The 25,899-nt window shown below is 37.9% G+C and overlaps 1 protein-coding gene across 2 annotated transcripts in view; it reads right to left on the reverse strand.

Annotated features, from left to right (window-relative positions):
* The window catches only part of LOC111572090 (metabotropic glutamate receptor 4), a 184,109-nt gene that overhangs the window by 21,122 nt on the left and 137,088 nt on the right, over positions 1 to 25,899 (reverse strand). For both annotated transcript variants that reach the window (XM_023275611.3, XM_023275610.3), the window contains exons 4-6: positions 17,235 to 17,370; positions 14,542 to 14,696; positions 13,805 to 13,945 (exon numbers count right to left, since the gene is read on the reverse strand). In XM_023275611.3, the coding sequence (XP_023131379.1) occupies positions 13,805 to 13,945; positions 14,542 to 14,696; positions 17,235 to 17,370 (432 nt within the window). The remainder of the gene's footprint in view (positions 1 to 13,804; positions 13,946 to 14,541; positions 14,697 to 17,234; positions 17,371 to 25,899) is intronic.

Consider the following 25,899-nt stretch of genomic DNA (forward strand, 5'->3'; position numbering starts at 1 on the left):
TGTATCCTAATATGCCCTTTGCAGTGCAGCATGCACAGATGCTCATCAAAAATAGGTTTAACTTTTAAACCAAGCAAAGGGTCATTAGTGCAAACAAAAGGTTTTGTTTGTCCCCACAAAGTCACATGCCACCATAGACCCATTAATCAGGAGGGCAGAATATGATTGAGTGGTAGAGGAGGAGAGGAAGACACAGCCACACAGGTCTAATCATTCTTCAGTATTAATGTAATTAAGTATGACAGGTGTATATTAATCATCACTGGGGTTGTTTTAATGCTTTGAAAATGCCTTAATCGCCAAGCAAGGTGACGATTAGCAGCATAATCCTGCTATTAACCAACGCAGTGCCAGAGCGTTTATGCAGAAAACGTTACAGAAGGATGCTGTTTAAGTTTCACTTAGGACCAGTAAGAGCTGAAAGGAAGAAAGCTGCAAGACTGGAAGTTGTAACCTTTCAAAATAAAACTACAGCACAACAGTCACTTTGTGCAATGTTGAATGCTGTTGAGTTTTGTGAAAATCTCACAGAAGAATTGAAGCTTAAATTATGCCATTTTCCTTATTCCTTTTTATGTGCTAGTAGTAAACACAACGAAAGTCACCATTCATTTGGTTAAAACAGCTAACTGTGGCTTCACCTCCATCCAAGATTTTCTTATCGTTTATTTTTTTTAAACCAGAAAATAAGAAAATAGTGTATAACAGGAACAGGATAAACAGATCACTCGCTTTCTTCCAGCACACATTTTAGTGCTAATACAGCTGTGAAGAAAAGGGCTGAGTAAACACAGACACGCCGCATAATTTAACCATCTTTTATTTAAAACCCACTTGAACACAACAATTCTTTCCCCGTAGTGTTTGGCGAATTTTTCTTCTTGCTCTACGAATGCATGAGGGTTTACTATCATCTGATTCTTACAATCTGAAATGAGTTGTCTTCAGTGTAATTGCCCCGAATGTTGCCCAGAAACATCTTTTGATAGATGCTCAACACTTGAAAGCATGTGAATTATAAACTCTTACAAACAAATCCCAGGAAATATTAAAAGGAGGACAGGTGAACAACAAGATTTCACACACACCAAAACCATTGACAGGCTGCAGCAGAGGCTCATTTGTATTAGCTAAGAAGATGGTCTGTGCCAGTCTGTTTGTTAGTGGTGTGAAGGTTAATGCCTTTTTGTCAGTAATTAGATCTGTTTTTGAACTTTGCTCAATATGAGGAGAAAAATATTGGAGAAAAATGACTTTCAGAGTAATTCTGAAGAAGGGCTAATGTCAATAACACATAATTTAGAAAAGTGGCAACAATGACCATAATTTGTTATGGTGATGGGTGTACTCTAGAGAAAATTGTCTCATGTGCTTTTGCTGTCTGTTTCCTAATTACCCAAATGTTGCTTTTGCACTGACATTTGGTAATATTTATACGTAAAGGTATCATTTGAAAGATCTGCTCGCTGTCACCACTGGAGCAGTATTTGAGTCATTTGTGTCATTTTCTTTTAATTACAGTTAACCTCCATGTTGCTTAACAAAAGCTTGGCCTATTCACTCGCTTCCCGCTGGTGACAAGAAAAGCACAACACAGGACAATGTAAATAGTGCATCATGATCAGATAATAAAAGAAAAAGAAACTACATGAAGCAGGCGATAAAGTGGATCATGTTTTGTTTGCAGGCCTTGTGAGAGCTCTGTGGCAGCTATTTCTTATCTCAACAAAGACACTTCCTTTTTACAAGCAGTGACTTTAAACAGATGAACAGTTTTTGTTTGTCTTGTTATTATCTGTATGCTCCCACAGTACTTGCTCATATAGAGGAAACAATTTAACATCAGTGCCAAGACTCTGAATGTTTAAAGGTCCCCTCTAGTCAGGCATTAAGACGTTGCAAATTACTTTGGATAATAACTAATGAATAATAAATTGTCTATTTTTTTTTTTTTTAAAAACTTAATTTAACCCATCAGAAATTCTCCTTTAATTAGTAAAGTCAGGTTCTTTGAATATGTAAATACCCAAAGCAAGGCATCTCCTATTTCAATATTATTCCACGGTCTATATGGTCCATGTAGTTGAATCTCAGTAGATCTGTGACATAAGCATGCAGATCACACAGCTTCTAGTTGGTTATTGTAGTGGGATTAGCATGCAAGATATTGTGATTTAAAAAATTTGCTTGGATTTGCACATTTTAAAATTAGTTTTAGATCAGCGAAACATTCCTTCTTCAGCAGAAAATGTAAAAACAGCCCGCCAGTGTCAAACTGTGCGTTTATAATTTTGACCAAACCCCCCCCCCAAAAAAACAGAACAAAGTGAAGTAAAATATTTGGAAATCATGTTTTTTCCATGGAGGGGAACTTTGAGGATACTTAGTATAACCAGTTGGTCTGGTTGAATGTCTCTCTCTATCTTTGATCCAACCTTGTTTGGCTTTTGACCTAATAAAGTAAATTTGGTTCTTGCCTCATATAGTGTCAGTGAAATGATTTTATCGATGTTTTTCTTTTTCTTTAATCTTCATGTGATTCCTTGTATTTCAGGTCTGGAACCACTTGAAGCTTGTGCATGGATGTTTTGCTCATGCATTTTTAGTGAGTCCTTTGCTCCTATGTTTCTCATTAACACTCCTCTCCTTGGAGATGTGGGATAGAATACAGTGAAGCAAAGATGAAATGAGTAAATCAGAGGCTTGTTGTGACAGCACCTCATCAAAATGTGTGGGCTATTGATTATGTGCCTGATGTGTCAGATACAGTCTCATAATCAACTTTTTAATGCACACCCAATGCAAAATATCTACCCAGTAATCTACAGCTGTCACTGACAATGAGGATTAACCTACTGTAGAGAATGAGCTGTAATATTACTGTACCAGAAGGCTACATTTGTCAAATATGTTAATGTTATTGAACTTGTAAGTGTACGTCACTCATGTTTATCCTTTGTGTTCTTGGCAAGGTCACAGCCTATAATTTAAATCATTAATTCACCTTCAAGGACTGTCTTCTATCCTGCTGTCATCTATTGTGGTAGAAAGCAACAAGATAATATTGATGTTTGTCTGATATCAATATATGGGTTATTTTTAGGAGAATTTGGGAAAACAGTGACTTAATAAATAATAATAATAATTTCTGCCTTATTATTTCTGTAAACAAAGCTATGTAAATGTGGCTGCATGATATTACTTAAACAATATTTTAAACAGGTGTTTATTTTTTTGGTAGGAGGGGGTGGGGGGGTAGGGGGGTAGGGGGGTTGCATTGTAAAAATATGTAAGAAATTTGATTTCATGAATCCTGTGCATTAGGAATTCTTTATTAGAGCAGCATCCTTGATATTTACCTTTAACAGATATCCTTCTTCAGAACTTGAGGAAATACTGTAAAACATCCATGTCTAGATGCAGAATATGAGTTTTGTGTGGTTTTGTTGACTGAAAAATGGAGAAAAGGCACAGTGAGTGGCTGTTAAGATGTGTGGCAGACAGGTTGCCACATGCATTAATGTGAATTATGATGAAACTTTGCCCCTTTATCAGTGTTTGTGTTTCCACAAAAGGAAAATATGTAATTCTGAAGGAGCACAATGATCCAGAAAGCTGCAGGTCATACTGTATGCTTTGCTTGTGACATTTCTTTGAATGGAGGCTGATTTCTTTCTTTGTGAGGCTGAAAATTATGGGCTGTATGTCCAACTAATGTGCTTAGAGGGTAGAGCAGACCAGATGGTTCTTGCATGGCCACAGTTTGTTTCAACTGTGTCACGTTAGGGATGTAATGATACCGAAGTCTGTTCAGAATAATGTATGATGTATTTTTCTCTTCATAACTTTTTGGACAAAGTTTTAAAACATCTGAAAGTATAAAATGTGCTTTAATCTATAATATTCTTACAAGAAATTATTACACTGTGTCTACGCTTGAGGCATAACATGAAAAGAAGCAGATTCAGTGCCACATTTGTGTCCACATAGGATGGATTCAGCTGTGTTTTTGAGTTTTTCATCCTCCATGTTCTGGTGGTACTCAGAGCCCTAATCAACGTTGTTTTCTGTGTCAAACAGAGCAAAGTAAACCTGAAGTATGAAAGAAATATATCTTAGAGACTGCACTTATAGGGCACAACTAAAATGCAAGCAGTTACTTGACCTACATGGACATCAGCATTGATCTGTACATCTGTTTGATCACAACAATTAGACTGACAACTGGAAAATGTTAATGAAATTGTCTGGACATGCTGTTGATATTGAGCCTCATACTCTGAAGCCTAATAATGACACAAAGCTTCCCCATCTCCTGCCTACTAAGCATATATGTCAGCAAATCATGCAGTACAACCTTAAATAGTGTTAAAAAGTCACTCAGTCTCACTTTTTTGGTGTGTCTCGCCCATTCTAATGAGCGCAATATTTCTGGAATACTGCAAGGGAATTTCTTGATGTGTCTCAGACAAAAATGATAAGAATTTTTGGTGGTCAAAGCTCCTGTGACCTTACAAATGTGTAATGAGTACGAGCTAATAATGTCAAAATTTAAACAAAAGTCTAATTACATTGTTCAAATTACATTTTATATTCAAAATATCATAGATCATCTGCATTGTGGCATCATAATGATCCACAACAAACATTTTCTGACATTATTTAACTCCATATTTTGAGGAACACAAAGGGAAGTTGTGACCATTTCTTATTTAGGTCAATGCTGAATTGGTGAAACTAATCTTGGGTGTCTACATTGAAACCTCGGTGATTTCTTATTTCTTCTGTGCTGACGGGTTGAAGATGTGTCTGTGAAGAATCCACATTTTAGAATTTGTAGCCTCTTTGTAGAAACATAAGTATTTAAAGCTTTGCTGTCATGGCTGCAACTATGTGTTCTTTCAGAATTGGCTTTAAGTGGCAATCGTGTGAACACGCAGGAAGAATTTGACTGTTTTTTTTTTTATTTCTCTCAGTGAACATACACACTTCTTTCCTACATGTATTATCTGAGTCTGGACAGACAACTTTACTGGTTAGCTGAGGTATGCAGCCATGAAGAGGTAATTCTAGTTCCCTTTGGGCTTAAGAACACTGTATATGCCTGCTGCTGACACCGTTCAACACAATAAACCCGTACACTTGATTCGGCTGAGCTGATGCTGATACCAGCTCTCATCCAGACTGGCTGCCCTCCACACTTCCCGTGTATACCGACCTGCAGCATCGGATGCTGAAGAATACTGAACAGAACACTTGGGAGCTTCGGGGGTTGTCAGATATGTTCATGTAGCAGAGTCAGACTGTAAACTCAGTACTTGTTAGTTTGTTAGCCTGTGGATACTGCTGTACTCCTGTTTCTGCTGCTTGTAGAAATTTACTGTCGGAGATCAGTTAAATTACAGTAGACAACAGTTAGCGCCTGTGAGTTTGCAGCAGTGGCTGGCAACAATATTGTAATATTTTTCATTTTGATATGCAGTAATTTCAGGAACATATGTATTGATTTTATCATTTAGTAGCTTTTTGTAGCCTATTGATTAATGTTTTGGGATGATATTGAATAATATATGGTTTTACTTTCTCTCAGTACTGGAGTATCATGTTTGCAAGAATAGTGACTTCGAAAGTGTGCAAAACCCCAAACTTTTTAATACTAACAATACTCAGAAAACATAGTAGGGCTGCACATTTAATCACATTTTAATCATGATTATGGCTTCCCACAGTTAAATGAATATGATCAACTGATCAAAATGTTGCTTCTGCTCAAACTCTTCACACGGAAGACAAATAGCCCATGTAGATAAAATGATTTGGTTTCATATTGGGTAAATCTGATACTGAAACACCTTATTTCACTCTTTTCAAGACATTTTTGCTTCTTTTCCTGTAGTCGCCTAGCTAGCATCCACCGTATCCTGCATATGAGGCATTTAGGGAACAGTTAGTTCAATGTATGAGATGTTTTCAGTGCAGTTTAATTTATATATTTTGCCTCTAAGTGATACACTAAATTGAGGTGTAATTTAAATCTTATTTTGATGTAAACATTTGAACATTAGCAGGAATGTAGCATAACATGGAAAAGAAATCAGTACCATTCAAATGTGAAACTGCTATAGAAGTTAATGTGTCAAAATCAATGAATAATTGTAATAAACAATCTTGAGATTAATCAGTATAATTGTGATTATCATTTTGGCCACAATCAGGCAGCTCTACCTGATTCATTTAGAGATCAAGGTCCAGTATGTACAGAAGAGAGAAAAACACAGCCAGATTTCAAGTTAAGTTTAAACTTGTATTTTTCATTTCAGATCATTTTTGTGCCACATTACCAATTATTGCTTCAAGTCATTCAGCGGAAATGTTGTCAAAATGTCTAAGAAGACATACAATAACACTAATTCTAAGTGTCAGTCTCTATGATTCGGAACTAACTCTGGGTGAAGTGCGCCTGTGGTCACATGTATGTTTTTGCCATAAGTTTCTTTGATAACTGCTAAAATGATCTGCTAATGTAGCCCCAGTGAAGGCTTTGACAGACTTCAGTTGACATCCATTACAAACCCCTCCCATTTTCTTTTTCTAATTAAAAAGATTGGGCATCATCACCCAGGGGACAAAAATAGACCACAGTGCTTGACAGTGCTCGTCATCATAGCTTTCAAAGACACAGTCAGTCAGATTAAGTGAACTCATTGTTGCTGCTTCCAGCTATGGATAATAAATGGGGTTTTCTTGCTTCAGCTGCCTGCAAACAAAAATCCATCATGGACATATCTGGGTATAAAAAATTGGGGGATTTCAAATTACTTTTAAATAGCATATGCTCTGTTATATAGAAAATAAAATAACAATTCTGGACCAGTTCAGGTAAATATGAATTTCTCCACAGTGTTTTTCTCTGGCTTATCTTCTCTGCAAACCCTGACATTTAAGTTGTATCTCAGGAGAACCCAAGAAATGTTCAAAATCGCTCAGTTACGTGCAGTGTCCTTGATTTTTTTTCACTGAGCAATGGAATTCAGACAATTGAGCAAGCAGGCAGGCATGTATTTGTGTCTGGTAGCCTTGATGACTCATGTCTGCAGGGATGCAAAGCAACAGAGTGACTCAAGCCAGCTTGCTTCACTCAAACTGTGACCCTCAATGTGAGCTGAAATGACGTCAGCGAGAGGCGTCGCACCTGCCGAGGCTAGTATCTCTGCCAACAGCGCAGTAAGACAGAAAACTTTACTGAAAATGCTGCATGGAATGGCTACATTGTTGGTAAATTTCTGTACTTCATATTATGAAGATGCAAAAACTGAACTGCTGCTTTTGGAAAAATTACAAGAAAAGCAATAAACAGCCTCTTGTCATGCAGTCATTGTCAGTGTTCACAAAATCTGAGGAGTGCAGGTTCTGTTCATCCCAAAGTGATTATGATTGATGTGTCAGTCCTGCTCATTACTGATATCTGCACCTGTGTCATGCTATGATCTGGTGCAGTGTCTTTCTGTTACTACCAATCTGTCTCTGTTCACAAGTTCAGCCCTCATACCAGCCATTTCTTGTTCATTCTGCTCTGCAAAACAGGATCATGTTTTATGGTTCACTAGCGTGAAATACTGTGACTGTGACAGTACAGAGAGTGGTGAACTGATCAGATGGCAGAGTTTGGAACTGCTGAATCCTGCAGCCAGCATTTCCCATTTTGAATCGGAGAGAAAGTAAACGTCATGTTGAATTTGCAGTGAATCAGTTGTGTCTGATTCGTTTCTGGGAGTTTCTTAGGTTCTGTCTGTAGAAAATTTAAACTTTAAATCTTTATCCAAACTAGATAGCACAGTTCTCAATTGTAATTTAATTCAGGAGTTCACTTTCAAGAATATTTGAGGTCAATTTTACCTTCTTCGTATGCTTAAGTTTTCACATTTGAAAGAATAAATGTATTTGACATACTGTTTGTTTGTTCTAATTAGAGAAATACAGGGATGTTAAATGGCAATGTGAAACTGACAGTTCCCTAATAACCCTCTCTTGTAAAACAGATTGCCTAGTCATCCCTTAGCAACTATAACTAGACACTGCAGGAGTCTAGAAACTGTTACATGAGGTTGGCATGAAGGTCATAATCTGCGTTTGAGTATTTGAAGCAGAATAAAAAATCTGATTGCGTGATTTTTTTTTTTTTTTTTCTTATTTGCAGGGGCTTTCCAGTGCTACAAAGATGAGCAAAAATGCCATGAATGTATTTTGTCAGCACGCAGAAGCAGCGATTGTTGGCATTTCCATCTAACCACCTTATGGTCCACCCACTGTGAGGAAGCCGTGGCCCCACTAGAGGTTAGTGAATCTGTCATGGTCTTTATTGGATTTGGGGAAGTTTAGAAAGCTTTAGAATTTGTTATCAAAGACAGAGTTACAATTGCCAAATCCATCAGCTGGTCTTCATCCTCATCCTAAAAGAGCCTTTTTCTTGTTAAAGTTTAAAGTGAAAACAAGCTGGTTGAAAAAATAAATATGTAAGATAAGCTTCCAAACTGAGGTGTGTTAGAATGTAATAGTGTGACCTGACAGTTTTCTTTCATATGCTATCCTTTCATATGTGCAGGACTGAATATTACTGCAATGCAAGATCAGTGCTGTTGTTTTTGTTTGTTGTTTTTACATATTGGGCATGTTTTTGCCTGAATTGTGCAGTTCTAGCCTCAGTCTCCTCCACAATATTGTGTATGCAGCAGTCACGAGTAAATTTAGGATCATTTAAAACCATCTCCTGGAAACATAAAGGCTGGGTAACTACTAAATATGAAAATTCAGTTATACCTGTAGCATATGGTAGTTTTCACATTTAAATTATGCACCTTGCACATATGGATAAAGATGCAGGTTTTTCTCCACTTCAAAGTGTGTTGATGGTGTTTTGTTGCACTCAGCGAATGTGGTGGTAAAATGGCCTGTGGATAGGCGTTGACAGTGTAGATCTGAAGCTACAAAATAAACCTTGTTCTCTGGGGCAACGGATCCAAGAACTCCAGGAAATAGAACAGCAATAGGATGTGAATTATACATCTGCATTCTGTGTTGTTTTCCCTGCACACAAAGTCAGCTACACTTTCATGCCTCAGTCCTGGAAGATGACCTGTGTTCATACCCTACTGATATACGACATAAATCACATGCTAGCCACTTGCATTGTGCGATTAAAAGCTTTGATATCGCACAAATAGAAGAATTACATGCCCATCTAATCATGATAGTACTTTAAGAATATCATTTTCCAGCCTGTGGTGGTTGATTAGTCTTCTGCAGATTTTTGGAGTGAGGAATTTACTCTGCCCTACTTAGTGTGTGTGTGTGTGTGTGTGTGTGTGTGTGTGTGTGTGTGTGTGTGTGTGTGTGTGTGTGTGTGTGTGTGTGTGTGTGTGTGTGTGTGCGCGCGTGTTTTTTTAAAGCTGACATTGTGTGGACTGTGTTTAGAAAATGCAATCACAGGAACAACAGGATAATTTGCCTCTGACATGCCCCTAACATGCCACTTGATATGTTATGGGTGGTATAGAATCCACAGCGACTCCAGAAGTGGGAACAAGACATTGTTGTGCTGACAAAAGGAACAATGAGGAGCATAGTGATAGTACTTGCAAAAGGCTCTGAGTGAAATGATTGTTCCTCTTGCCTGTAAAATTTACTGTGCCCTGGAGGCTACTCAGAGGAAGAAAAGGGGCAGCAGCAATTTGGCTCAAGAGCAGCCACCATAACAACTGATAAATACAGAAATCATTTACAATTGCATGTTCTCCTGAATGTGTGGATTGTTGGAAGCATCTCTCCGCTTTGCCAGAGGACATCATTTATTTTCAGAAACCTGACACTTCAGTCGCTCCCAAACTGGTTCATTTTGCATCTACTGTACGTACTTTAGTGTTTCTGTTCTGGTATTTGGTCACATTTTCTTTTCATTTTTAATATATAGTGAAAACAGAAAAAGAAAATGTACATACACATACAGCAAACACATCATTTTTACACCTATCAAAGCAAAACAAATTACACCCTAACATAGCTGTGTTTTTATATCCTGTGTTACAAGTTACTTACTGTTCAAAAATATTAAAACTGGTACCATTTCTGAAAAGGTATCAATTTTGTCTTTTTTTAGGAAACAACTGTAGAAAAGGTATTTTTCCATGAGACAGCAGTGCTGCCATTTGCCTGCAAAAGGCTGACAGGCCACATTTTCTTCTGTGTAGTTCAAAGCCTGAATTCCTTTCCAAACAGTCCAAGAATGCATAATTATGGACACAGAAGCAACTCGGCCGGAATAATTTTAGATAAAATTTTCTGCACACACCCAAATACAGTGAAATTAGGTAGCCTTTTTTGACCTACATTCATCTGATTTGTTACTGGTAAACCGATACAGGAAAGATGGTGATTTACACAGATCAGCTGCAACATTAAAACCACAGACAGGTGAAGTGAAAAACATTGATCATCTCATTACAGTGCAATGTTCTGCTGGGAAACCTGGGGTCCTGGGATTTCACGGATCCTACTTTAACGTGCAGCACTGACTTAAACATTGTTGTAGATCAATCATACTCATGACGATGTCACTCAGATGGCAGCGACAATATGCTCCAACACATAGCAACAACAGCTTGGGGAGCACAACTAAGAGTCCAAAATGTTGACTCAGCCTCCAAACTCCTCAAATCCCTTTCTAATTGAGCATTCACGTAATACACAAACTGAAAGGATTCACTGCCGACATCCCATTATCAGACACCAGGGGTCCAGTGTCTATGGCCCATAGGGTCAGAGCTGTTTTGTGCTGGTGGTTTTAATGTTGTGGGTGTTGATTGCATGCCTGTTTAATTCACATCGGCTCTAATTCTGAGTCTTATCTACTATTCTGGCTTGGGTCTGGTAATTAAAGCACACTTTAATCCACTCATCTTTGATAATCAGAAGCTGTTACACCAGATATTTCTTTGAAACTGTCTAGAATTATATGCGGTATAAAGAACAGGTGGCAATGTCCAGACTATTGCAGCTCTTACTACCACAGAAAATCAGGAAATTGGATCCTTCTGGCATCACAGAATACAAGTTCATGCTCAGCCATGGCTGTCAGTTGTTAATCAAGAATTTGGTGAAGAGCTTTATCAGGCTTTCAAAAAGTGGTTGTGGGTGTGTGAAGACATGAATAGAAGTAGTACAAAAAATGAAAAAGAACATTCATTTCATATTGTTATGTTAAGCTTCTGAAAGTTGGAAGTGCTTCATATTTAGCTGGCTCCGGTTCTAGAAAGGTTTTTGAAAGATGTACTTCTCCAGAAAAATCTGGGGGAAAAAAGTGTGTTTAGTTTAGCATTAAAGTTTAGAAACTTGATTAGTGGTCTTGAAGGAGAACATAGAATATTTTTAACTGAAGGAGGGAATTATCCATTTCTCCACAAAAGCATCTTCATCTATCTCTACCATCAGTTTTTCTGCTACATAGTGGAGCATTGCCTTCTTTTCCAGTTTTGGGGTTGAGTGTTACATTGACATTTTACTGCCTTCGTGTCTTATAACTCAATGATTCCTCTGAGAACATCTGTGTGTCAGGCTGAATTTTCTTATTTAAGATCTTTTATGGCATCCATGACTTTATCAAGGTTGCTTACCATCTCTTGTCGACAGGTTTTCACTTGCAGAGAAAGTAGTATTTTAACTTGAGGCCGGCTCAGTTTTGTTACTGCTGGTTATTTGTCTTGTTACAGGTGAACTGAGTCTTCCTTTAGGCTGATCAGGTGTTTTTATACACTTTCTTCTCATCTCCATGTTCTTCATTAGGGATCTGTTCATTTAATGGCTATTTTTGAAACTGTAGTGGTTCAAGCTTAAAAGGTTTTTTTTGAGGAAGCTGAGGTTATACATGAATAGATGGTAGCCATTAGTGTGCAGTACAGAAGTACAGTGGATCTGTAGAGCTTTTAAGGTTGAAAACATCAGTCAGAGAGAGTGAACCAAAATATTAAAAGGACAGGTAAGATGACTAAACTCAGTCAAACTCTATTATTTGTCTATATAAAGCTCTGCAGTGATGGACAGAGCTGCACATTCAGGTGTTAAATGATGGATATCACTAAAAGAAACCCAAGTCATGTTGTGTGACTGTTTTGGCATTGACATATGATATATTGGTATGAAAAAACAACATTATAAGAGCTACTTCAAAGATTTCTTTGCCTTCAAATGTGTGTATATCTGAAATATCCTCCTCCAGCCGTTTTTATAATGTTGTAACCAAATGTGTTTTTGGGTTTGTGTGGACTATAACATGAGCAGTATTTGAGCTGGGTTGTGGCAAAAGCATCTACATCTGAAGGGAAAAAAGCAACAACAAGCTATTGGATATGGGGTTTCAGCGTATTGTGCTTGGTTTAAACATTCTGCTCAACCATTTGGTAGAGCACATTTTAACTCACTATATCTTATCGAAAAACATGTTTTATTTAATTCCACCTGTTTCAGCCATCTCTGACACTCATTAGGTGCCACTCTGAGGTACATTATACTAAAAAAAAGTCCAGTAGATGTCACTGTGTTTTGAAATAGCATGCAGAGCAAGTTCGTCTGCTCACAGGAAGTTAGCACGAGCAAAATCACTCCTCACATGAGGCCTCTGTTTGCTGTGGTTTTCAAAGGTAAAGTAATACTTTTGACATATTATGGTGCCTAAGGAGTTGCTGAACACAACTGTGTCATTTCAAATGTAAAAAGAAGAAGATTTAAAAGGGTAAAATAATTTTTTCAACCATTTGGTAGAGGTCAATATTTTAAAAACTGCTGGGTCTCTTCATAAAAAAAAAAAAAAACATTGATTGTTGTTATTAGTTCCCCAAAGAGATAAGAAATATAAATAAATAATTTTTTCATTGCCTTTTTCTTGGTGAGGATGTTAAAGGTTTAAAACAAAACAAAACAAAAAGACAAATAATTCCGTCATGAATTGAAAACAAGGCTCAAGAAAGAACTTGAAGTCCTTCTTAGTCTAACACCCACACAGCAGGCCTGTCCCTGCTCTAAGAGGGTTAAACATCATGTTGCATTTTGGTTTGTGAAGGTTACAGGATTTTTTGGACACAGTCTGCAGTCCTGAATCCCAAATTGTGATAGTGGAAAATATTGGCATGAGGTGTTTATTGAAGCTGGAACACTGGCTGAATAGATGGATTGCATCTGAATAGCTTAGAATAGGCAGCTTCTCCAGTGTTGGTTTTTGGGTTTGATTGTGTACGAGACTCCAGCATTCAGACAGCTATATGAGAAATAGATTGCCTAGAAACATTACAGGTGCCGGCTTTAAATCAGTCAGTCTGAACTACTTGAGATGCAGCGTTGCACTGCACAGTGTGGTGGGAGCCAGAGCCGAATGATTTTAATGACCTGAAAGCCTGTTTCTAATGGGCTGACTGGATATTCTATTGATTATATTTTCGACACATGCGATGGCATCGTATTGTGATTGCTATTGTCGCACACTGCAAATTGAACTAGCCAGCGCACAAGTAATGACAACATTCATTCTTCTTGCAAAATGAGAGATTCCCATTTACTTATCTGTACCCATTACACTTAGCCTAAATTAGAGGAGTGCGATCGTTTACTCCCTGATGACAAATAAAGTTATCTGTGCATACCAAGTATGCACGCACACACACGCACACTGCATTCACAGCAGACCCAATCAATATACTCAGCCATTGATTGAGTGTTCTATATTGACTGAGTGCCATCTCTGCTATTAGTGTAGACTCACTTGTACACTTTTTGATGCCAGATCCTTTCTTCACAGCATGCCGACTGAGCTTGCATTGGAAGTTATTCTCCCAAAACTCTGCAAACCAGATATTCCTCCTGTTGTTCTCTAGTGTTCGACTGATGAAGTAGCGATCAAAGCCTGAAAGAAATAAATATCAGATGTTAGAATTTAATCTCCTATGTTTCTATATTTCCAGCAGGACCGGTTAAGGTCATTGCAATTTAATTTCCTTTTACCTTCAAAAGTTAAAAAAAAAACACTCTGCTATGCATACAAATCCAATCCACAGCAAAGCAAATGCATTTATCTTAGCAAAAAGTGAAGTTAAAGTGTCTGATTATTGTTGCATCTAATAAAGTAAACTATTAAAATGAAAAGCCTGCTTGTTTCAGCCTGCTGATGATGACTTTTAAGAATTTGAAAAGCCAGTCTGCTGCAGTATAGATTTAGTCACTGTAAAAATCAATGTAAAAGATAAATAATAGCAGTATAGCAGTGACACAACAGTTTATGTATCATGTGGTTGCAAGGGAGCAAAAATGGGAAGCAATCCCATCAAAAAAGAATCATTTGAATGTAATATGTTGAATATAGAAAGGAAAAAATACAGTATTAATAACAGAGAATAAACAAAGCTAACAACATCTAATTCAATGCAAGCTAAAAACATCAGCTTGTAAGAAAATAAGCCATTGTGGGCATTCTGTAAGGTAGGGTTTGGCAGTGTTGACTACCTTTGATGGACTGTCGTTTGGGGAGGATGGTGACAGCACCTTCTGCCATTTCTTCTTGGTTCAGTATGGGGGAAATTTTGGAGCCCCAGCTGTCTGAACCCACCCAGATGAAATGGCCTGTTTGATTGGCCTTCTTAGCTGCCTGAAGGAGCCGCCTTTGGGACAGAGAAGTAGAGCAGTGTGTAAGTGAAGCATATAATGCTGCTTTCTTATATATTTTTCTAACATACAGTGATACTGTGCATCACCAATGAACCACTGTTGCTATTTAAATACACCCTAGAGAGGGAGTGTAGCTGCCATGCCGTGGAATTGAAAAGCCACCACAGACTCACTGCAGTGAGTTCTTCCTTGCTGTGGCAGAATGACACCCTTGCCACATTTATCCAGGCTTGTTGCCAATGGCCGTAAGTTTGGGAAGTCATAAAAAAACTGCCAACAAGCTCTGCTGTAGCAGCACAGTTACATCAAGGAAGCGTGAGCACAGTAACATAAATTTTAAACACAGCCACCTGACATGTGAACCATTACCGACCCTTACATCGCCCCAAAGATGCCAGGACAAACATAAATATTGAACGTTACATTGTGTTGTAGACAACATCAGTCTTTCACTTGGCACATACTGTTTTAACAACCCATAAGCTTTTTTTGTAGTTGCATAAAAAAGGACAGTATAACCTTGTAAAATAATTAAATTCCCTTGTATGATGTGGAGTGGGCGAGCAGTGACTCATCCAACTAACCAAATGTCTCTTTACCTTAGTTTTATGACCGCAAGGATTTATGTCTGATTGGTAATGATTTTTCCCAGAGTCTGGTCTCCAGAAATTTTGTGAAATGAGCATGTCTTAAAATGCAATTATGAGCTCCATGCAGGAAAAATGAGAGAAATAGATTTTCTCACTGTCGGGAGACATGACTAGACGGGCTGAGAAGTCTGATGTGAAAATAACAGTGAGACGTAAAGTTGTTGCTTAGGGTTGGTCACTGGGCGTCTACCCTTCCCTTCAGCTTTGACAGGCCAGCACCAGATTTACAGAGAAAACTGTCATTTTAATGAATTTGTTTGTTTGTTACAAGTTTTTTAGTCACTTGGGGACCTTTAAAACTTCAAACAATCATTTGTTCTTGAATCATGAGTCAAGATTGATAAATTTAGCATTAAAAAACATATATTCTATCCACGTTCCCTGCCATTATATATTCCTAAATTTAACCATAAAATATTTCACGCTGATGGAAAGGTCAAAATGGCATGTATAATGAATACTTCTGTAAATTAACCAGCTGAAGGAATTTATAAATAGATGATAATAATGATTCCATTAAATTTGCTTTAGTTCTATTTATTTATTTATTTAAGAATTTGTGTTAATCTTCTTTCATTATCTATGGCTATGTTTTCTCACCGAGCTAACACCTACCTGGCCAGATTATGTAAAGCTAACCCATAAATATTATATTATTGTGACACCGAGACGAGGCAGTATTTTTATTTAAATAACTATCTTGTTACAGGGCTCTATCAACACAGCTCAGCCTCTGTTACTTTCTTTGTAGTCAATTCTGGGCTCTTATTCGGCTGCTGCAGGCTCACACTGGCTGAGTTTAAGGCTAGAGCAGGCATGCAGCGCTGAAATCCCCCCAGCTTTCTGTAATTACTATATATCCAGACTATTACCCATTATCAGGACTGGATTAAGTCAATGAGCACTGGGACTTCTGCCCTGGTCACCATCAAGAGACCGCCCCAAATCACTGCCCACTTCCACCAGGAATTCGCTAACTGCCTGCTGGGGAATATTTGCCCCCTCAAACCCACAACAGTGCTGTGTGTGTTGATTCAGCTTGAAACTAATTAATTCATTTTTAATTCAGGCCATCCGTCTTAATAATAGATAATGAATTTCAATTGATACATTTTAGTCCCCACAAGAGAAGCAGTAACTTTGCTTTTCTATAGTAAGGCCAGATATAATAGAGTGGGGACGGTGCAATAGATGCCAAATTGGATTACAAGGCTGTTAGTGAGATAGACAGAGCATGAGGGACTGGACAAAATATAGAAACGCTCTCCAATGAAACTGTATTTGAGATATAGAATAGCTCTTTCAGCATGTTACAATAGTAGATACATATAATATCACTGAATAGTTGTTTTTGTGTCATTAATATGTTAACAGCATTTTAATATGGTACCCTTTGGATAGTTTATTTTATCAAATTAACTATAATGTAACAAAACAAGATAAAAGAAGTCCTCAGGTCCTCCAGTAGAACTAGTAATAGTCCTATTCTTCACATGAAAACATGAAGAAAAAATATATGTATGCATTTTAAAAAAGAAACATCTTTGACATTTATAACTCATAAATATTAACATGTGGGTAGCAGGATGCATTTTGCATGGAAAAGTCAGTTTAATCTCTTTGAACACACAAGAGACATTTGTAGCTTTTTAATGCCAGCAGCAAATGCAGCCTCAGGGAAAGATCTTGCATTGCTAAACATCATTTAACACTTTAGATGTTTGGACAGTATGGAAACTGTTAAATGGCTTTACATTATCAGAAGTACGTGTACTTTCACTTAAGCAATAACAGTATGATGGAGCAAGTATGCAACAGTGGTTGAGATAAGTCGGGATAATCATTATGTTAATTGACAGCACTTCACTTGGCTGCACTTACCTGATGTCGTCCTCGTTGGCAAAGATGATGACTACTCGAGCGTTGGGGTTCTCACTCAGCCTGCGAATGATCTTGTCAAACTCTCCAACTCTCGGTTCGCGGGGTATTTTCACAGACTGTGAAATGCACAGACCACCTGATTGAGAGACAAAAGTGGAAGTTTCCGAATTAAAACGATCTCATTAGCAGAGTAACAGCGAATTAATGCTGCAATTTCAGGTGCTGTTTCCCAGCTCTAGATGATCTTGAAACTAATTTTGCTTTTCTCTTCTTTTAACTCACACAAATCTTTTTTTTTTCTTCAATCCTCCTGACTTATTTTATGATAGATGCACTATTAAATGTGCACAGGTGCAATATTTCACAGCATGAGGGATGCAAGGTATTAAAAAAAATCTCTCTTTGGACCGCAAGGGGCAACTTGGAGACATGGCTACCCATCAATTCAGGTTATGGTCCTGCCAGTGAGACTGGGGGAATTTGGTAGCGTTTCAAAGTACATAAATTTTGTAATTGAAAACTGGTTCCATTTGTTCAGAGTCATTTTTCTTATTACATATGTTGTTTATTGTTATCCAACCTAAAAACTACTGTTTGCTAAGATTTTCTAAATTCTGATTCTTGCGTAAAGAGAGGCAAAGCAAAGCAACAGGAAGTGTAGGTCTGTCCCATTTAATTAGTCGGTTAATTACTTGCTGGTGAACCTACAGTATTGCCCATTGAAATGGATTAGTGTATCTAGTTAGACACTGGCCAACACATAATTCTCCCCAGATCAGTTTAAAGAGTGTCCTCACCTTCTTAGAAAGGCCCATCTATTGAACACAAGTCTAGAAGCAGCAGGGGACTCCCCCTAGTTAGCAACAAGCGAAGGCTTTTTTATTCCCAGTGCAGCATTTCAGGATAACTGTTTAGTCACTCTGCCAAAATGCCACAGAGAGTATGTGCATGCTAATGAATTTCCCTTTCGTGACCCAGTACAAAGCCAGCCCGATGAACAATCAATGCATGAATAATACCCTGTGGTCCAGTTCATGGCAGCCAGACTCACACCATAAAACAAAGCCTGAGCCCTGCTCAAATACAAATAGGTTGGGAAACTGGAAATATGAGTAAAGAACAGGGGATGCCATTAAATTAACGATGATGCTGGGCTGCTTCGCTCATGGGTACAAAAAGTCACATCCGCTTAAGTCAGTGAGGGGCTTCAGTCAGTGACCTGCGCTATTGTTCTGATTGTACACTCTGGATGAATTTAATGATGTTTGCTTTTTCCTCAAATCCCTGGTTTCGCTCTTCCACTGGGGTTGTTTTCTCAGGAAGGCTGAGTATATAAGTTTGGTGTGGTCATGCATGTCACAAGTAGAACACAGCAGTTCTGGCTTATATAAACGTTCACTTGGCTGGTTAATGGATTAGCAGCTCCTTCACTAGAGAAACAGATTCATTTCTTCATGTGTACTGGCCCATGTCCTGTTGTTGTGTGGTGATGGGGGATGTCTCCATCACAAAGGACCCCCCCCCAGCCCTTTCCTATTCCCTGGATGTCAGATACTACCATTTTGTCATAGCCCCTTGCATCTGATAGATTTGCACAGGGTGTCCTTTTGCATCATTGCCATCCAAGTTAATACTCAGTATCAATAGATGTGGTAGTTTTTCAAGGTTAAAATAAGGTGAACTGCACATAAATTACTGGATTTAGGTTTGTGTATCATGTCAGACCAATATTTTTTCACTTAGTTTTAATTTAGTCTCATTTTCAGTTGCTCTTTGGCACCAAAGCTACTTGGTTAAGTTTAGTCAAAGATTATGGCTTGAAGTAAAAATTTCATTAACTGCATGTTGCAATTCACGTTATCTGAAAATGATCGATGATATTAGTGTCGGTACCACTATTTAGTTACATACTCGTGGCATCTATTTCTGATATTTACAGGTTTTCATTAGTCTAACTGACTACCCTTCACTTTGAAAAATGATGCTGAAGTGTCATAGTTTCCGAGTGAGACACAGCAACATCAAAACCCTAATTTACTTGTTTTTCTACTTCTAAAACCTGACTTTAAATATCACAATGAACACAAATTTGCCATTCAAAAGTCTGGAATTTCAAAAGTTCCATAGCAGATATTGTACTCACAATACACTCAAAAGCCATCAATTTACCATTTCATACCACCATGTTAGTCTTTTGATTCATTTCGGAGGTGTCATTTTCTTTCTCTGTGTGTCTTTGTTTTCAATTCACTTGTTAATTTTGATGCAAATATAAAATAGGCTTGTATACAATATTCATTCTTAAAGATGTTGCGTGAAATGTCTGTACGTGACAAATTAATGCCAGAACCACATGAAATGTTAGCACACAATGATGCCTGCTCTGTGTTGCTGAAGAACGAGTCATGTGACATAATCTGTGATATTACACTGCTTTGTCACCTCTGTTTCCACAAATAGACATTAAAATGAGTGTTGCAAGGAGAATGATGTGCAAATGGCTGATAAATGGCATGGCTGTGTGCATTAAGGGCCCATTTTGGCAGAGGACACGAGGCATGTGCATTCGTGACTGAGATGAAAGCAGAACCGTGTTTATACTCTGCATCTGTGTGCATTCACGTAGTTCTAGCTGTAGACCTACACACAGTTTTATGTATGCTTTTCTGAATAGTAAGTGGAACTAAAGGTGTGGAAAAATGCAAGAAACAGAAAGCAAATAAAGCATTTTATAGCTCGCAATATTTGCATACCTGTCTCCAATCTAAGTGCTCCTGATTGTGGAGTCTTTGATTAAACCGACACAGAGATTTATCTGTGTACCTCTCTGTGCCATTACACTCACATCACATGGGGAATTTTTCCAGCAGCATACTGGCAACTCTGCTCTCAGAGACTCTATCAATCATTAGATTCTATGTCTTTGCGCCACTGGTACTTCAGTCCCGTAGTCCCCCAACATCTGCTATATGGAAGCAGAGCACTCATCCTTTCCTTTGCTCCTCACGTCATGGCAGCAGGATGCAGCATTGCTTTACTTCCAGAGAGAATAACGGGAGGATCAGGGGATATAAAACCAGCCTCTGGGAGCTGCAGCACGCTGAACAGGGCCCTCAACGGGGCCACTGTTGTAACTCTGTTAGCTGTATAGGGTAGCCATTGTAATTTATTTTATTGCCGACACCCGGCATCTGTCCATCTCTAAGAATAGAATGGTTTAAGGTGAGGCACCTTGACTTGAGGACCTCAGTTCAAGTCCCAATACAAGGAGCAGCTACTGAACTCTTATATCCACCAAGGGTAAAAAAGGGGTAAAATATCTTAAACATGTTGGTTCAGCTCTGCCCTGCTGCTCCAAACTGACTTTTTCAAATAAGTGGCTTTTAAATGGGCTAATTATAGGTCTTGCTCATTGCATATTTTATTTTAATATTATCTAATGAAACAAGTCTCTACATCTCTGTACAAGAATCCGATTTTCAATAAAGCACTTTGCCTGATTCCACTTCACCACTGGACAGGATGTAATTAGGGAGAGCTACTTTAAAACTCCCCCTCTTCCTGTCTGCAAACCACTTCTCACCACTTTCCTTTAACTGAACCAGACCACCTAGCTTACCTTGTGAACACAACAACATACAAAGAAAATCATTATAAAGCAATTAATTACAAGTGTGCAACAGCCCTGAAAAAAAACACAATTTAGTTTGCTGCTTAAGTCTCCAGATACATACAGAATCATCCAGTGATTAATTAGGGGTATACATTAAAATTACCTCAAAATGATCTCTACAGATTAATAATCACTGGCTTGTGTAATGGCATATTGAACAACTAGGTTATGCATTATCAACACCAAGCATTAATTAATCTTCAAGTGTCGCTAGTGCTGTAATTTTCCTGATGACATGTTGCAGTTTGTCAAAAGCCAACTAGGTTAGGTGATAATTAAATTTAACAAACGCACAGTCCACTGCTGCTCCCTTTAAGCTGCAGCTACTTCAGAAAACTTAATGCGCAGTGTATTTCTCTTCTCATACTCATCCTACACAAGCCTTCACATCTAAAAACCCCTCTAAAAATATCGCTGCTCAGAAGGCTGCAGGCCTCCTCTCTTGTGTCTTCCATTGTCAACCCCGGTCTCTGCTTTCCTAATAGCTCTGAACACTAATATTCCTTCTCATCTGACACCCGTGGGAGAGACAGCGCTGCCATTAACATTAAATATGCCCTGGCACTGTGGCTGATTGCAGCACAGCTCATGCACCTGGTGAACAGTGTTGCAGAAGTGCACAAAATACACCCAGATGGGTGGTGTGGGGAAGGTATAGGTATATAAATAGCCTGTTTATCGGGATGCCCTTTGAGGAAATACCTACACAAACAGACTTAATTTGCAGCTGGAGAACACTGATAGCAACAAAACTTTAAAGAACTAAACCAAACTAATGCTTCTCCTACAGCACTGAGTATGTATTGGTTTCCACTGCAGGATGTGTGAAAAATGTCACTTTCTCTAAACATAAACATCAACACCTTAGTGTAGGTGCTACCTCTGTTGCACAGCAGCAAATGACTTACTATCTTACAGACACAATCGGTTAATAATTACAAAGCCAGTTTGAGCTGCACAAAGCTTTGACTTCCCGCATGCTTTGAACAGCAGTGTTTTTCCATCAATCCAGTGATAGTTCTCTTTATCGTGCCTTGCTCCCGACCAGTAGCCCAACGGACAGATCGGCAATGTTCAGCTCCAGTGTTGTGATCACGCTGGTTCCACAAATACTGTCTTACGAAATCAAAATAATGAAAAACGTCAGGAACAAAAACAAGGTGATGTGGATATCACTAAATAGGAAAATAAATAATATCCCCCTGCCAAATGTACTACATTGTATACCAAATGATTTATGCAAATCAGTTGATCAGAGGCCTGTGATAAACTGGCAGCCTGTCCAATTTTTCTCTGCCTTTCATCCATTGCATGCTGGGACACTCTGAGACCCCTGAGAGGGAGAGAGAATGACTAGATGGAAATGATTTTAAGCAAGAACAAGAACAGTACAGGTACAATCCTGCAAAAATACTCTAGATGAACTGCGGGAAGTGTGCTGTGTTTTAATATTGGTCTATTTTCGACAGATTGTAATTGTCCTCTGTTATCATTACATAGTGAGGGAGTGAAGTGAAGAGAGAAGTGGACTGTGATCATTAGGGAAACTGACCCTGAACTGAAAAGGCTTAGATTCTGCTCCTGGTTACGGTAGCCACCCTGCAAAAAGTGTCCTGGAGCAAGACACTAAATCTCTCTACAGTGTCCATGAGGTGCTGTTGTGTCGCTGATGCTGCGAGCTCACCTCAATGTGCAGGACTGAGGGGGATGAAAAGAAATCAATTTCTCCTAAGGGGATCAATTATAGTATAATATCCTATTCTAATTATTATAAAGTGCTGAGTCACATAGATGCCCCAAACTACCACAGAATTCGTCCAATACTGCAACATTAAGAGTACAGCTCAGATGTATTAAAGGCAGTAACTGACCAGCTCTTGCCTGCAACATTTGGAAAACCACACAAATGAACAACATGGATGAAATAGCTACTTGTTAGAGACTGTACATTCCTAGAACTACATGAACGGCTTTCATATAGTGAGAAGATGAATAGCCCCTATTCCACCTGTGTATTGATGCAATTTGTCTTTATTATGGCGAGCATGTGTGTCATTTTTCACATCTATACCCTTTATCTACTCCATTCCATCAAAGCAGTCTTCCCATAGTAACGGTGTGTTTGTATGCGTGTACGCAGTGCATCTTCATTTAAAAATTCATTTCAAACACAATGATGTGTCTGAATGCATTTTCTGCACAGCCTGGACAACTTATCAGGGACTTGCTGAGTCTACAGGTTAATATCCGAGAGCAGCTTTGAGCTGGATCATGTGATGAACCCCGGGTTCACTGTTGTGTGCTGCAGGGAAAATGAGACTGAACCCTGTTTAGTGTGAGGCTGGTGGGAATCTCTCAGATATGACTGAGCAGCAAACAAACTCATGGTCTCTGTCTGTCTTTGCTCTGTTAGTATAAATAAATAGCTATACGGGAGAACAGATTAGATGCATATTGACAGACCAGAGACATAGACTGAGCTGTATTATCTACTGAAATGAAATGTAGTCTTATTGCAATAAATGAGACCATATTAAAAATGGTTTGGTTGTTGAGAATGTGTTTTCTGAATCGCAGAAGGATTTTTATTATACTAAGAGGTACATTCTGTCGCTTAATTTACAAATAACAAGTCACAAATGTAGATCCACAACATCATTTTGGCCAAAAGGGATTTGAGGAAGGTTCTGACAATATAAGGCTCAAAGTGGATATTAGCCACAACACCTTTGAATCACTTTCAAAAATGTTCCCTCAAAATATCATTTTAGATTTAATAGTATAAATATCTAGAATACTATATATATATTCATGTATTCTGTTTTCATTTATTTGACTTAATCATGCGTGTCCAGTGTTTCTTAGACCGACAAAACAATTCAAATGTTTCCTCTGCTTCCTAGTCAGTCTTCAGACTGAAAATAGCTCATCTGAGACATTTCAGATGTTTGTTAAACAAAAGCCATGAATGTGTCAGTCAGATCTGTTTAAAATTGTAATTATTTGATAGTTTTCATATAATTTTGAGCTAAATAACTTCAATAAATCTAACTAAAATATGATTTATTTAAGCCTATGAATCAAAGAATATGGTAAATAAAAATTAATCTATCCAAAATTTTATATTCATTGTTCAGTACAACAAATAATTAAGAGCTGAAGAATCTTGTTCACAAGTGCCTTTGTGCTTTTATTGACCTTTTTCTTTTCGATCAATAACCCACTAACCACACAGTTCACCTGTAACACGGCTTTGTTATGTTACTGAAATAAATGATGCTGGTGGATATTTGAGTTTCAAAGGAGCAGAAGATGAAACAAGATGATAGGAAGCAATTTTCCACATTGTTGTGTAGTCTTTTATAATGGATTTCAAATCATGGAGAGATGCTCTGATGTTAATGAGAACGACGTCTGCATGGTGATGTGTGAAATTAGACGGAATTAAAAGAGACTGTGATGCACCATACTATATGTTTTCTGGTGAGGGATTATACCCTCATTACTATGGAAGATATATCTCAAATTACAGTCGCTTACATTACTGCATTCATCAATAGCCATATGTTCACATAATATGTAACATATGTAGAGCAATAATTTGTTTTCATCTGACTGTTTGCTAGGTTTTAAAATTGTTTTCCCACATAAATGTGCATTCTCTAGTTTATCTATAATTTTAGACTGCATGACATGATCAAAGGGCATAATACTATATGGACACTGTGTTGAGGCACTTTCAGTCTTGTATTTTAAGCTAAGCAGTACAAAGGGCCTTTGAGTGTTTTGAAAAACAGGACACCTAAACATCTGTATTCTTAGGCAATCTGTGCAAAATCCATGTGCTGAGGAAGATTGGGTGATGCAAATGGAAGCTCTAGTTACGAAAAGACCCATGTGATGTTTCTTAACCATCTTTCATTCTTATTCTGATTGTACCACACTCTTTGAAAAGCTTCAAGTTCATATATTTGAAATATGAAAATCGGATAAAATTATAATTAATGTAGATACAATGTGTCTATTTAATCTTTAGGCCTTTTGGTGAACAGGTCATTTAACTAGTGATGATCTGAAAGCAGAGCCACATATTAAGATGGTACAAAACTATTAAGCATTAAATCTTGATATCAACTATTATTAGCCACGTTAATGACTGAAATAATGGATGGCACTGTCAGTCTGTCTGTCTTTCTTTTGTCCGTCTGCTCAACAGTTTGACTCAGGCTGAAATAGTGCAGTAAAATGTTGTAAATATTATATTACATCAACAACTAATTACTGTGGTCTCATGACAATTTATTGTAATTGATTGACATTTTTTATCTACTCAAAGAAAGCACCTGAGAGCAAGACACTCATTCACAAAGGTGCCCTGAGAATACATAATAAAATTAGTTATGCAAGTTGTACAATCAACATTCAACATGTACATTACAGAAGGACAAAGCAGGCACATTAATAAAAACATTCATTATATAAAGCATAATTTAACAGAGGCTTAAACTTATTTTGAAAGACCTGAAGCCAAATCCACTGATGAGGAGCATAGTAGGTGAAGCAGTTTTTCTTAATTTCCTTTTCATGAATGAGACCTCCAAGGAAATCTGGCCTTGTAATCATGTATAGTAGCCCATATTTCTCAATTTTAAAAGTGGTGACAGACAACACGGTAGTTTATCTGGAATGACTTTGCAAGTTTAAAAAAAAAACGGTGTTGTTCCCTTCAGGAGGTGAGTGATGGTCACTCTAATTTCACATACAGAATGTAGTGATGGGTTCTGAAAGTGTCACCTGTCATAAATCAAAGAGCAATGTAACACACAGCACCAAGTGCTTTGAGGGTATAAGCAGGAGCATGCATGTAAGTGACATTTACATAATCAAGCACTGATAAAAATGTTGCCTTAACAATTTGCAATCTAGTGCTAAAAGTTAGACAGTTACTTATTCCGAAAACATAGCCAAGTGTAGGTTTAATCTCCTTAGTTA

The sequence above is a fragment of the Amphiprion ocellaris genome, chromosome 8 (genome assembly GCF_022539595.1).
Source record: "Amphiprion ocellaris isolate individual 3 ecotype Okinawa chromosome 8, ASM2253959v1, whole genome shotgun sequence".
Taxonomy (NCBI): Eukaryota; Metazoa; Chordata; class Actinopteri; family Pomacentridae; genus Amphiprion; species Amphiprion ocellaris.